General features: G+C 41.1%; 2 protein-coding genes across 5 annotated transcripts in view; one reads left to right on the plus strand and one right to left on the minus strand.

Annotated features, from left to right (window-relative positions):
• Window positions 1-9,821, plus strand: part of acvr1ba (activin A receptor type 1Ba) — a 20,136-nt gene extending 10,315 nt beyond the window's left edge. The window contains exons 2-9 of the mRNA XM_066670544.1: window positions 4,523-4,762; window positions 5,142-5,402; window positions 5,581-5,811; window positions 5,947-6,114; window positions 6,256-6,412; window positions 7,052-7,176; window positions 7,288-7,418; window positions 7,648-9,821. Coding sequence (XP_066526641.1) covers window positions 4,523-4,762; window positions 5,142-5,402; window positions 5,581-5,811; window positions 5,947-6,114; window positions 6,256-6,412; window positions 7,052-7,176; window positions 7,288-7,418; window positions 7,648-7,773 — 1,439 coding nt within the window. The 3' untranslated portion in view covers window positions 7,774-9,821. The remainder of the gene's footprint in view (window positions 1-4,522; window positions 4,763-5,141; window positions 5,403-5,580; window positions 5,812-5,946; window positions 6,115-6,255; window positions 6,413-7,051; window positions 7,177-7,287; window positions 7,419-7,647) is intronic.
• Window positions 9,822-10,237: 416 nt separating this feature from the next.
• kmt2d (lysine (K)-specific methyltransferase 2D) overlaps window positions 10,238-13,431 on the minus strand; it is a 41,651-nt gene continuing 38,457 nt past the window's right edge. For all 4 annotated transcript variants that reach the window (XM_066672957.1, XM_066672958.1, XM_066672955.1 and 1 more), the window contains exon 54: window positions 10,238-13,340. In XM_066672957.1, the coding sequence (XP_066529054.1) occupies window positions 13,248-13,340 (93 nt within the window). In that variant the 3' untranslated portion in view covers window positions 10,238-13,247. The remainder of the gene's footprint in view (window positions 13,341-13,431) is intronic.

The raw sequence follows: 13,431 nt of genomic DNA on the forward strand, positions 1-13,431 counted from the left end.
ATATATATATAAAATATTAAAATTGTTTCACCTCCACTGGTAACATGACAATGAATGAATGCCACCACATTCCTGGCAGAGAGATCTAAACATTTATTATTAAAGCAGTTGATGTTTTGTTGTTGTTGTTGTTGTTTTTCCTCTTGTCTACAGTTCAGCGATTGCTGCTCTGGCCCGGTTCAGGGTGAGCCCATCCAGCCTGAGTGTGCCGAATGTGCTGTATTAGTGCCGTCATTAGGAGGATATGGCACAGAGTTGTTTTTCTCACTTTATCTGGGCCTGGTCACCTCTGTGTAATATGCAGGAAATTCCTTGTGCATGTGAACAGTTGAGTTGGATCGACTCCACTGGCAATTACTGGCAGCATTTACAGATTGCTATAGTTTCTCGCTCATTTTCTCTGTTTGTCTTTTAAGTTAGATTTATTGCCTTTTGATGTTTGATGATCTGTTACCAAAGGTCTTAGGTTACCTGAGTTAATGATAAAAAAAAAAAAGAAAAGAAGAGGAAAAAAAAATCCCTATCTCTTGTGCGAATATGGAAGGGTGCGGTCAGACCACTTCTGTATCATGTGTTGTGCAAGATGTGTGTGAGAAAATAAGAGGAAGTGCGGTGACTAAGATCAATTTAGTAAACCCAACCTCTATATGAGAGAGAGAGAGAGAGAGAGAGAGAGAGAGAGAGAGAGAGAGAGAGAGAGAGAGAGAGAGAGATGAGGAGAGAGAGAGAGAGAGAGAGAGAGAGAGAGAGAGAGAGAGAGAGAGAGAGAGAGGAGAGAGAGAGAGAGAGAGAGAGAGAGAGGAGAGAAGAGAGAGAGAGAGAGAGACCGAGAGAGGAGAGAGGAGAGAAGATAGAGAGAGAGAGACGAGAGAGAGAGATGAGAGAGAGAGAGGAGAGAGAGAGAGATCCTCATAATGATAAATATCCCTATAATAAACCTGTCGTGATTATGAAATGATTAACTGCAATATAAATAATTGCCGTTAGCAAGTAAAACATCACAACAACCACATGAACGATCACCACTTTTGTGTATGAACGGCTAAGGATTAATAAGTGAGAGGTCTCGAGAGTATAGTAGAAACATGTGTTAAATGTGTTTATTTAACATTTTATGGAGACAACGTTTATAGAGGTTTTTATTGATCCCAACAGAAATTTAAAAATCTCATTTGCACCTTGGACTCTTGATTGTGGACGGCTTTTGGACTCCCCTTTGGCATCAAACTAGCAATTCTCAGTATTCTGGGGGGCACTTCCTGAACACCTCAGAAGCTCCTAATCTCATCCAGGATGGCCATTTTAGCTCATCAATTTTTTAAATAATTTTTAGAGGTGGTAGGTTTTCTGTAGGCCACTGAAGTGAAGGTTAGGCTTGAGTTTAGCTGCTGTAACAAAAACTGCTTGGTTACAGTAACCCTCAGTGGAAGTACCTCCAAAGACAGTAATACAAAACCTTAATGTGCTCACTTTCACACAAGCGTGTGTGTGTGCTGAGTACCAGATCTGCTAATAAAAGGCTTGTACAAACACTCGAGGCCTGAGAGCATAGAGCGGGAGGCTGAAAAGAAAAGAAAAAAGCTGGGATTAGAATGGGCTACTTTGCTGAGGAAGGATTGAAGAATGGTCTGACATTAAAGAACCTTTAAGCTCCTGAACCCTGATCTGGGTACCCCCCCCCCCCATCCCAGGGCCTTGTTGTCGTCATGCATCACAGTTTTCAGGTCCTGTTATTTTAAAGCCAGCGCAATTTGTCCTAAGTGGGCTGCCATTGTTGGTGGCTGAGCACTGAGGGCTGATAAGGCCAGGGTGTGAGTGAAGCGTGACAGCCAACATTGCCTGCACTAAACCCACCCCCCACCCCGCCATGACCTCAGCGCCCCCCGCTGAGCAGCACACCCCCACTTCTAATCCGGCTCGCTTGATGGGGGAGACGCGGTAAACACATGCCAGCAATGACAGCTCAAAAATAGAGTTACAAAACCTGGTTCACATGCCAGCTCACTGGAACATGTCTGCTGCGCGCCCTTGAAGATGAACGCTGTCAACGTACTTAAGTTAAATGAGCGCCCAGAATGTTTTTACAATCTTAAAGTAGGCTAGTGGGACTTATCCCGGATTAATATGCTTCAGCGTGACACACACAGATCTGCTCAACTCTTATGTGACCTGTTGTTGCTGGTTTTGGGGCGGATGTCGATATGGTTGGGTGATATCAGTGTAAATGTCTGATTCACAATGATTTGAATGTGATTCAGTGCTTTATATCCAATAATTAGATTTGATTATTTTTGGAACGTTTTAAGAATTGCAGAAACTGTTTACAGCAGACAGCCCAAACTCAAATAAACAAACACTCCCTCTGAATGTGTCGTAATACAAGTCAGAACTTGGTTGTTTTCTTGACTCATGGCCTGCTTCAGTGAGTACAATTTAGGCAGTACAACAATATACCAAGCTTTATCAAATTTTTCCATTAAAAATGGTTTTATTGTTTATTTACTTTGGCCAGAGATGTTATCCAGTTAAGTGGCCAGCTTCAGAACAATACGTAATGATGCATTAATGATTTTCACACTCCTAGCAGGTAGACTGCAGAGTTCACTGGCCTGGAAACACATTTTTTGCCAAATATAATTTTACTGAATATTAGAATTAATCTCAATCCTTTCTGCTGCTCAAACTCTGTGGAGAATCTGCAGAGAGATGCACTGATATGCATTTTTCACCCCTAGAGGATAGAGAAAGTGTTATTAAACAGTTTAAAACAGAAAGTTCCAGGTCTTGCATGTTGACTTTGTTTGTCTACTGTACATCCTGATGTGTTTAGTGTTCTGGGGCTGATAATGGCGGGAGTGCAGGGCTCTGGGGGGGGGGGCTGGGTCTGGAGCAGAATGCGGCAGTGTTCCGGCGAGGCCTTTCCCAGGGCAGGTTCAGCTTTTCAGGCTCTGTTTGGGTTTATCTGCAGTGCCGGATTGGATTTCATCTTGTGCAGCCTGCTGGTAAACTGGTGGCTGCTTTCATTGCCTCAGCTTGAACCAACAGTGACACTCGCCCTACGAATTAGGGCTGTGCTGTAGCCTTGCTGTCGCCCCCTGGTGGACAAACCGGAGAAGTACAACTCACTGAGGAGGGCTTTTTGAGTGAAGTCATAAAGCATTTTTTAAAATACGTGCACTCTCACATGTGCCCTATACATCATAAATGAACCAATAGAAATGGTCAAAAATGTTTTGGTATAAAACTGTCGTCATATTTACACTAGGGTGACCAGATCTGAGATGGTGAAAATGAGGACACGTCTCGGGGCCCCTCGCTGAACCTACGTGTGCTTTTAGGTCCTTTAAACCTTTATTTGTTACACAAAACATGGGAGTTTCTTTTTTAATTCATCCGAGAATTTACATTTACGTTTCGGCATAGCTGCTCGAGATGAGGGTAGGTACATTAGCTTTGCCTGACGTAAACAATGACTACTGACGTGCAGACTGACCAATTAAATGTTTACAGAGAAGGTTATCGACCAATAACGGTAGCGCTACAGTCAGACCGTCCAATCAGAAGATTCTAAGGCTACTTCACCACACTCCCCCTTCTCACTCAAGCGAACCAATCGGAGTAGGGGAGGGCGGGACTAGTTTGTGAACGAAACTTCTCGAAGTTCTATGTAAGCTCTAGGAAAACAAAATCCAACAAAAAGTTTGTGAAATTCCTCCCGGACAAAGTCTAAAAAAGAGGACATGTCCGGGTAAAAGAGGACGTCTGGTCACCCTAATTTACACGCATTAAATGTGCGTTCAGTCTTGAAACTAGCATTTAAAATGTTACAGGGCAGGTTGTGTAATTTTCTCAATTATTTCCTTCAGTTTGACAGAATCCATGATTGTGTGTTAACACGTTAAAATACCCCAAATTAAATGCAAAAATACATTAAATAATTGTTTAGACAACCCCAAATATGATAATGGACGCCTTAATTCATGTCCCCTACTTATCTGTAATTACTTTTTGGCACCAGACACAGTAATCTCAGAAATAGGGGGCAATATATAGACAATTTCACCACTCAGTAGTGTTCAGGATGATTGACTGCTTGACGGTTTTGTTTTGGATTGAGTGTTTACTTTAAGTCACCTAAGTTAAAGGAACACTAGGTCAATTTTGGTATTTTTGCCCCTGGGCTTCCCCTAGAGTTGCAGAGTTTAGTTTAGTTTTACAGCACTCTCCTGTCAAGGGGAAGGAGACAAAGACAATGTTACATTACAAAGACAGAGGCTCGCTTCTCCCTTTTACAGCTCAGCGGAGCATCACAAAGATTTTGGAGCTGTAATTTTAAGGTAAAAACAATACCTAGTGTTCCTTTAAAATTAGAGCTGACTTTATCCCCCCAACCTGCATTAGCCAGGTAGCAGGCAGAATGTCAGAAACATTGTGTCTTGGTACCGAAACTTAGACCATGTTCCTCCTTTTCATGTTTATGTTCCTTTTCACATCTCTGATTTGTCTTTTTCTCTCTTTGCAGCTCTGAAGTGTAACTGCACAAACTGTGAAAAGAGTGGCTATGAGTGTGAGACAGACGGGGCCTGTATGGCCTCCACCTCCTACATTAACGGCGAGGAGCAGCATGTTCGTATCTGCATCACCCGCGAGAATCTAATCCCTCCTGGACAGCCTATATATTGCTTGAGTGCACAGGGGGTGCTCAATACACACTGCTGCTACACAGACTACTGCAACAGCATCAATCTGCAGGTTCCTAATGGTGAGTGACTTGACCAGGGCACTTTGTGTACTGTGTTTTTGATTTGATTCTTTATTGTGTCTTTCATGCAGCTCTTTCTTGAAACTACTTTTTCAAGCCGTCAAAGAGGCTGCTATGATTCAAAGCTCTCACTGGTCATGAACCACTCGTTTGAACCAGAAATCAGAGTTTCATTAGCAAACCTGAAGCATAAGTCATCAATCATTGTTCTTATGTGGCTCATAGGAGCAACAGATTTCCCACAAAGGGCTACAACAAAAACAGACCCATGGAAAGCAAATAGTTTTTTTACACAATCAGAATTTCTTGGCATTGTCTTTTAATTTTATGTCACAGCTGATAAATATTTGACTTTATTTTTTCACTCTGTGTGCCGCAGGAGTTCCTGAGGCTAATACCTGGCCAGAATCAGGCAGTAGCTGGGGTCCAGTGGAGCTGGTGGCAGTGATCGCAGGTCCAGTGTTCCTTGTGTGTCTGCTGCTGATTGTGGGCGTGTTCCTGTTCCAGCATCATCAGCGCGCTTACAACCACCGACAGCGACTGGACGTGGAGGATCCCTCCTGTGACCACCTGTACCTGGCCAAGGACAAAACCCTGCAGGACCTCATCTTTGACCTGTCCACTTCCGGCTCCGGCTCTGGTCAGTCCAACATTCGGGATCCTCACAAATGACTAGAAAATGGTTTCTCAGAACTGTTGATTATTTTTTTCCAAATCAAGAAGAACCATTGGAGAAAAAATAGTGTTTGCTTCTTGAACATTTTCGAGAGCATGACGTTTTGATACGTTTGTGTGACTTGATGATGCGTGTCCTGCAGGTTTGCCACTGTTCGTACAGAGGACAGTAGCTAGGACCATCGTGCTGCAGGAGATTATCGGAAAAGGCCGATTCGGAGAGGTGTGGAGGGGGAAGTGGAGAGGAGGCGATGTGGCTGTGAAAATTTTCTCGTCCAGAGAAGAGCGCTCCTGGTTCCGCGAGGCAGAGATCTATCAGACAATTATGCTCCGGCACGAGAACATCCTGGGCTTCATAGCCGCAGACAACAAAGGTGAGCTTCCGCATGCTACCTGCTGCTTTAATCACTTTTAATGTGCTGTGCCAACACTCTTTCATCTCTTTCAGGGATTAAATCATATGAGTAAAGATTATCCCTGAAATTGATTTGCTTGTTTCACTCCCTTAGACAATGGCACATGGACTCAGCTGTGGCTGGTGTCGGACTATCATGAGCACGGCTCTTTGTTCGACTATCTGAACCACTACTCTGTGACCATCGAAGGCATGATCAAATTATCTCTGTCAGCCGCCAGTGGACTGGCACACCTGCACATGGAGATTCTCGGCACACAGGGTAAATGCAGATTAGTAACTGTTTGCATAATGGATGAACTGTCACCGATGGTATTCTGTAGTTTCTGTGATGCTAGAACAACTCTTATTTGAAAATACACTCTGTAAATATAATCATATTTGTGTCAATGGCTCATTCTAGGGAAGCCAGGCATTGCACATCGTGATCTCAAGTCTAAAAACATCCTGGTGAAGAAGAACGGCACGTGTGCCATTGCTGACCTGGGCCTCGCCGTGAGACACGAGTCCGTCACAGACACCATTGACATTGCTCCCAATCAGAGAGTGGGCACTAAAAGGTACCAGTGACTAACGCACTCCTAAATATTAGAGCTCTGTCCCAAAACCTAGTGAGCTGTCTACATAGAGAGCGTTTTATGTCATAGTGTGCATGCTCCCAACACAAAGGCTGGCCGCAAAGGCAATCCCATGATGCAACACATGCACAACTCCCGTGTACTTCACAGTCCTCCCAGAGCAAAAATAATTAAAATCGCAATAAATATGGGAAGTCTAGATGACTCTAGCGCACTGAAACACTGAGGCGACGCTAGCCGCTGAGGGAAGTTAACACCAGTTGTGCGCAGTGGGTTGGAACAAGCCGAGATGCAATATATATATCTATCTATATAGATAGATATCTATAAATCTATCTATCTATCTATTGCTCTAGAGGGTGTCAATAATCTGCATCAAGAGGCTGGGTGAAAGGATGGACCTAGAGACGACTAACAATTTTGGGGCAAATTTGGCAAAAACGTTAAATAAAAAAATCATGTTTTATCCAAAATCATCACTGAAGTCCAAAGGTATATCTTTCCTCTTAGATGTCAGTATCAGATTGTGTTTCAGTTTTCAGGAGTTGAGAAAACAGGACACAGGAAATGACCACTAAGAGGAAGTTTGAATGGATGTTGTTTTCTTGCACTGTTTCTCAGATACATGGCTCCAGAGGTGCTGGACGAAACCATCAACATGAAGCATTTTGATTCTTTTAAGTGTGCTGATATCTACGCTTTGGGGCTGGTTTACTGGGAGATAGCGAGACGATGTAATGCAGGAGGTAAGACGCAAGGAAATATATTTATATAATTTATTATTTTTGCCCAGGATTTGTGACTTTTAAACCACAATCTAGTATTAACTGGTTTCCTCCATTATTTCTCCTTCATAGGCATCCATGAGGAGTACCAGCTGCCATACTATGACCTGGTGCCCTCTGACCCCTCCATAGAGGAGATGAGGAAGGTGGTGTGTGACCAGAGGCTGCGGCCAAACGTCCCTAACTGGTGGCAGAGCTATGAGGTAAACAGAGTTTTAAAGCTTTCAAAAAACTTGGTCATGGTGCTGAAGGTGTTGCTTTCCTAACTGTTGAAAAGCTGTATTTGAACAGGAGGGATACAGTAGCAAATACTTTGACGCTAACAAACAGCAAGCAGAAACCCTGCAGTACCAAGACTGAAATATGAAAATGACTTTACACTGTGAGGTTTTTTATTTTATTTATTTAAGTGGTGTGTGTGTGTGTTTCCAGGCACTGCGTGTGATGGGGAAGATCATGCGCGAGTGTTGGTACGCTAATGGAGCAGCCAGGCTCACAGCGCTGCGCATCAAGAAGACACTTTCCCAGCTGAGCGTGGAGGAGGACGTGAAGATGTGAGACACTCGTCCACAGAGATGCCGAGAAAAAGACTCGAGAGGAAAAAGAAAAATAAACACACCTGCCAGTTTCAGACAGTTTTAATGTTTTTAAAGTTGTGACGAGGACTACCTCACCTTTTTAGCCAAAACTACTGAGAAAAACAGGCCACTCCAGCTGTCCCTCTTTCCCTCTACTGGGTGCTAACCTGAAGCCCTCTATCCAGCCCAGCTGTGTCCACGTCCGCCAGTCTCACCTGTGGGGTCAGCGTCCACCTCCCAGCCTGAACACATCTCACCTACACTCCATGGACTACTTATGGTTTTTTTTTTTAAAGGCATGAATTGTTAATGAACTGTAAACAGGGTTGGGGTATTTTTTTTGTGTTTTGTTTTCTGACCACGCCGATGTATATTGCGAAATGGACGATGCTGTGTGACTGTTCAGAAGAGCATGGCGGTGTACGCATAAGATTTCTGGTTTGTAGTACCATTGCAGCAGCTCAGACAATCCCTCTGTTCATTGCTGTTTAGAAGCTAAAGGTGAGCTCTTTAACAGGAGAGAAGCCTGATTTAATACGAACCGTGGTCAAATTTTATTTAGATTACTAGGGTCTTCAAACCCTTGCTGTAGAAAACGCATGTTTCTAATGAGTTGAAAGTGGTTGTTTTACAGTGTGCCCCCCCCAAAAAAAATATGTATTTAGGTTAGACGTAACTATCTGACGTAACTATTTAGGACATTGTGAGTTTCAGGTTATTAAGGATGGCCACTAACAATGATATTAACAAGAGAATAGTGAGCGTTTCTGTGGTCTCACTCATAGCTACGCAAAGACAAAAATCATGGCGCGTAACGTAGCGTAAATACATGCGAGAGCTGGGTTGTTTGTCGTTCAGCCACACTGATGTTCACACGTAGCTGAGGGACATTAGCCTTTCGTAAATGAAAATGGTCGTATTCCACTAGGGACAAAATGATGAACTGCACTATGATTTTGTTTTAATGCTTTGGTTCCTCTAGGGGGAGTAGCAGAAGGTGGTGGTTTGTAACACGTCGCTAAGCATCCTCTCAATGCATCTTGTAAATTAGCGCCTCTCTGTTTATTTATAAAGTAGCCTTTCTAATCTACAACTTTCTACGATGTATTTACATTTTAAATTTTGTAGTTATAACGCAAGCCGACGAGAAGGTACTACTGAATATCTGATCACGTGAAGGCCATCTCTCCAGACTACATTCTCAGACGGGGACATAAGCCTTGCCATAAACGGTGTGGAATTCTGATTGGAGATTTTCTATTAAAAGGATTTGGCTTAACTGGGTTCCCTGACTGGGAAGTGTTAATTCTCATTATCTACTCCAACAAATTGATTCAGAACTAAATAGCTTCATATACCAATGTCAAGCACTGTCATTTTGGCCCCAAAGAACTTGAACAGAATACTGAAATCAGTGTGCAGAGAAATGCAGGTGTTTTTATTATTATTATATTATTAATAAGCCCATAAAAGAATCATGGTGGCTATTCAGGAAACCAATGAGTATAGTCATGGGCGTCCATCTCCTGGAGCTAATGCTCTTTAACTGAACCAAGAGATGACTTACAGGGTCATAGTCTTCTCAGATCTTTAAAAATGTGACCGTCCTTTTTGCTAAGGTGCTCTGTGTCCAACACTGGGATTTCAGTCTTGACTAATTCAAGGAAAGATTGTCAGGGAAGATAAACTAATCAAGTTCATTTTGATTTATCCCTCTCATGACTGTTATTTTCCCTTTAAAACTTCAAAATGTTGCTTGTGTGTGTGACATACTGTAACAGCTAATGCATACAATGGTGGGAGGGTTAGAAGCACAGATGTTAAATGTTGGGTGACTTACTGGAGCTACCACATTGGCTTTAGACCAAACAGCCCGTGATGGTACTTGTTTAGTAAGTTTCTGCTGTTAAAACAATGTGTTTCTATCCACATTAATGTTGATTTTGGTATTCATTGAAATTGTATAATACATTTTGTTTTCTTATCTCTAGCTCTGTGCTTGTTTTATAATGAAAATCTGGGTCTTGATGACGTTGCACTTGTATTTTGTACCTCCACACGACACTTGGCTCCTTGGGAATTAAATGTACACTCAATTTAAACAAAACCAGCAGCACACAGAGGTGCAGAGAAAGCCGTGTATGGAAGAGGTTCCAGTCACACTACACATTACTGTAAAGCTGTTCAGAGCCATAGCTTTTCTCTTGCATTTAGAAGATAAATCTGGAATTGACGTGTCACTGAATGCTCAAAAATGATGCAAATAACCTACAGGATTAGGGCTTTGAGATCTTTTGAAACCTCTGGACAGCAGCATTCTCCCGCAGCTGGGGACTTCCTTCTCTCCGGTACCAGAGGGTGGCGTATTGAGCACGTTATATTTCTCTCAAAGAAAGATTATAATTAAAATGCATTTTATTTTCCTTTACAAGAAAAAAAGCAGAGACAAAGAAAATGGAAGAGGGAAGGAAAGGGGCAGCTGTATATAAAGTGATGCAACCTCTGGCGTCATCAAAAATATGTACAATTCAAAATTATATCCATACAAAACATGCCACATACAATAAAAATGATCAATTATCTCCTAAAAGTAGCTCTGCTGTACAGATGCAGCATTTCTTAAAAAGTAGGTTGGGTTTAAAAACAAAAAAAAAAAAACTCAGCAATCTATTCTTTATTAAATTAAAGGATATGCAGAGAGACCTTAAATTAAGATATTCCAAAAGATCAGAAGGAAGGAGTTCAGCTAAAATCCAGTGAGCGCCTGTGAGTTTTATAATCGATTTCCCTTGACAACATACACACAACAGGTAAGAGTTCACCAATTCTGCTATTAGTCTCCAGCTCTTCAGGAGATGGTTTCTAAGCAAAATCACTTCAGAGTGCAATTCTCTCTCTTGGGTAAGTACGGTAGATATCGTTGAAAATCAAAATAATAGCATACACCGGCTACATCGCCATTTCACAAGTTATATAAACACGTTCACTTCTACAGGGAGCAGATTTGAAAGGAAAAAAAAAAAAAAATTTCAAAAACAGTATTTCAGGACCCTCAAGAATTTCTATTTAGAGAATTTACTTAGCAAATAGTTACCAATTCAAGGACAGGATTCAGTATTTCAGGTATTCCACAAGCAATAGCATAAATAATAGTAAAAGAAGAAATATACGTGAACAATATTACATAAATACACATATGCTATGTATGCACCACTCTACTGCTCTTTTTTTTCCCAAAAAAATCAAAATAATAATAATAATAATAATAAAAGACCAATTTATTTAAATTTAATATTAAATGGGGACTACTTTCCAACATGAATCCCAGCTCAAATGTTCTCTCATTCACCTCAAGCACTCATCATTGGTGAACACACGATAACCAGCACACGATTTTTTGTTAAACTGTATATGGTCTTATAGCAAAAAAACGCTAATAGAAAAAACAGGTAAATGCAAAAAACACTCTGATTCATATACATATCAAGATATTACTTAGTTTGCCATATTACATATATTTATAGGTATATACACATTTCATATTTCTGATAAAATGATATCCAGTGGTTTTTTATTATTTTTTTTAATTCCATCAGTTTTATTTCTCTACAATTTTGATTTTATTGATTTAAAAAGGAGTTGGATAAAGAGCTCTTGCCCCCTCATTATATACAGTTTGTACATTTTGCATTTCTTTTTACTGTGAGGTCATACGTCTGGGGAGGAAGGAACAAAGTAGCTTGCGGTTCGTGGAGACTTTGTTCTGCTCCCTTCGCTGAAGAAAATTTTTTTTGTAACTGTTTTTAAATTACTTTAAAATCAACCAAAACAAAACAAAAAAAAATGCCCTTTAAAGTCTTTCTCTGCCATTGCTTCAAGCCTCCGGAGGACAGTGCCAACAAATATCACACCGCAATACAGGGATTACTTACACTGACTGTGGTCAGGCAGAGAAAGGTTAACTACAGTAAAGTTTACAACAGTCCACTAAGTTTTACAGAGAGGAAGAGGCATACGAACAGTTCTGGTTTGGAGTGATGTGCTCAAAAGAAAGTCTAATGAATATGGGCTGTTCAAGATAAAATGGAAAACATCAAACGTAGTAGTAGTCTTGCATCACAAGTGACCGTTTATTAGAAAGAGCCCAAAGCATCGATCGTTATTTCTGCCGTGGGATGTGGGGAGGGAGGGGGCATAATTGTCTTACCACTGCACCCATATTTCTGATTCACTTCAAAAGTTTAAGCTGAAAACGTTACTCTGTTATTTGCAAAATTCACTGTCCTTTTGGATTTGGTTGTGCGCTCAAAAAAATAACAGAAAATTTCAAGAAAATAAGCATGATTTCTAGATGCACTGAGGCAGACAGCAAGGAAAAATGGCTACATGAGATCTACAGTCTTTCAGAGCAGGTGGCCGCCTAGACTCGGACACCCGTTTGGTTTTTGATTGCTCTAAATAATGCATGATCATATCGAAACTGTCATAGGCTCCGCGGTTTTGTTTATTGACGAGCTGCAATGGCTCACTACTGTAAATAATAAGCAAAATAGATAGGAGCAAACCGGCTGCTTAAGTTTCCCTGCTTAACCGAGAAGGCAACTGCCATGACAACATTCTACCTTCCCCTTTCCACAGTAGCACTTAACAGTTTAATGCAAAGCAGTCACTTCCCACAAACTCAATGAGGTAGACTGGGTCGACCGAACCCACCTTTAAACTAATATAATAAAACATCTGGTGCCTTTCGAGCCACAGGTCAAATAGTATTTAAACTTTATATTATCTTACATCTTGTCCACCATAGATACATAGATGTGATCTGAGCCACTCCAGGATTGTCTTGCCAATATCCATGTTGTCATTCTTCACTGATGACTTGATGGGAGAGTGTTGTTCTGGGGTGACAGGGTGGTAGGGAAAAAAAAATAAAATAAAAAATCAAAATCAAAATCAAAATTGAATAAAATAACAAAAAAAAAAAAAAAAAAAAAAAAAAAAAAAAGATAGGTCCAAAGCTAAAGTGTATTAGTTCATTTCTGAGTACTTAAATGGCTTTAATCAAACTTTTCACTGAGTTCTACCCTAAGTGTATTGATATGATATAGAATCAGACATTTTGGTAGATGTAGAGAGGATTGATTCCAGCCAGAGTCAGCTTATTGGAGGAGAACAGTAGAGGAAGTAGGTGCTTTTGGCAGAGGCGAGTTTTAATAAGACAATTCAAAGCACACCTTTGAGCTCTTCTGAAAAGGTTGTGGCTTCAAATTTTACTCTCTTCAAAGCTTTGGCTCCTGATGTGAATTACAAAGTCTTTTCTTTTCACCGACGGAGAGTAAACTTCTCCCCTCCTCTTGTTTCAGAACAGCTTATGATCTGGGTAATAAGGTTAAATGAGGCTTTGGCGCAGACATTATCTGGCACCAGGGCGCAAAACGCGTGACACTTTCCTCGTTAGTTCATCCATTTTCTGCAATTCCAGGCTCCACAATGGCAGGGGATCTTGTGCTGATCATCCTCAAAGTCAAACTGATAGTCATATGTCAGCTGTTCAGTCAGAGAGTGCATAGAGGCAAAAGACAAGGAGATGTTTGTTTAGAGACTTGAACTATCACTTGGCAAAACTTCTTAAAAAAAA

Source organism: Hoplias malabaricus, chromosome 5, assembly GCF_029633855.1.
Source record: "Hoplias malabaricus isolate fHopMal1 chromosome 5, fHopMal1.hap1, whole genome shotgun sequence".
Lineage (NCBI taxonomy): Eukaryota > Metazoa > Chordata > Actinopteri > Characiformes > Erythrinidae > Hoplias > Hoplias malabaricus.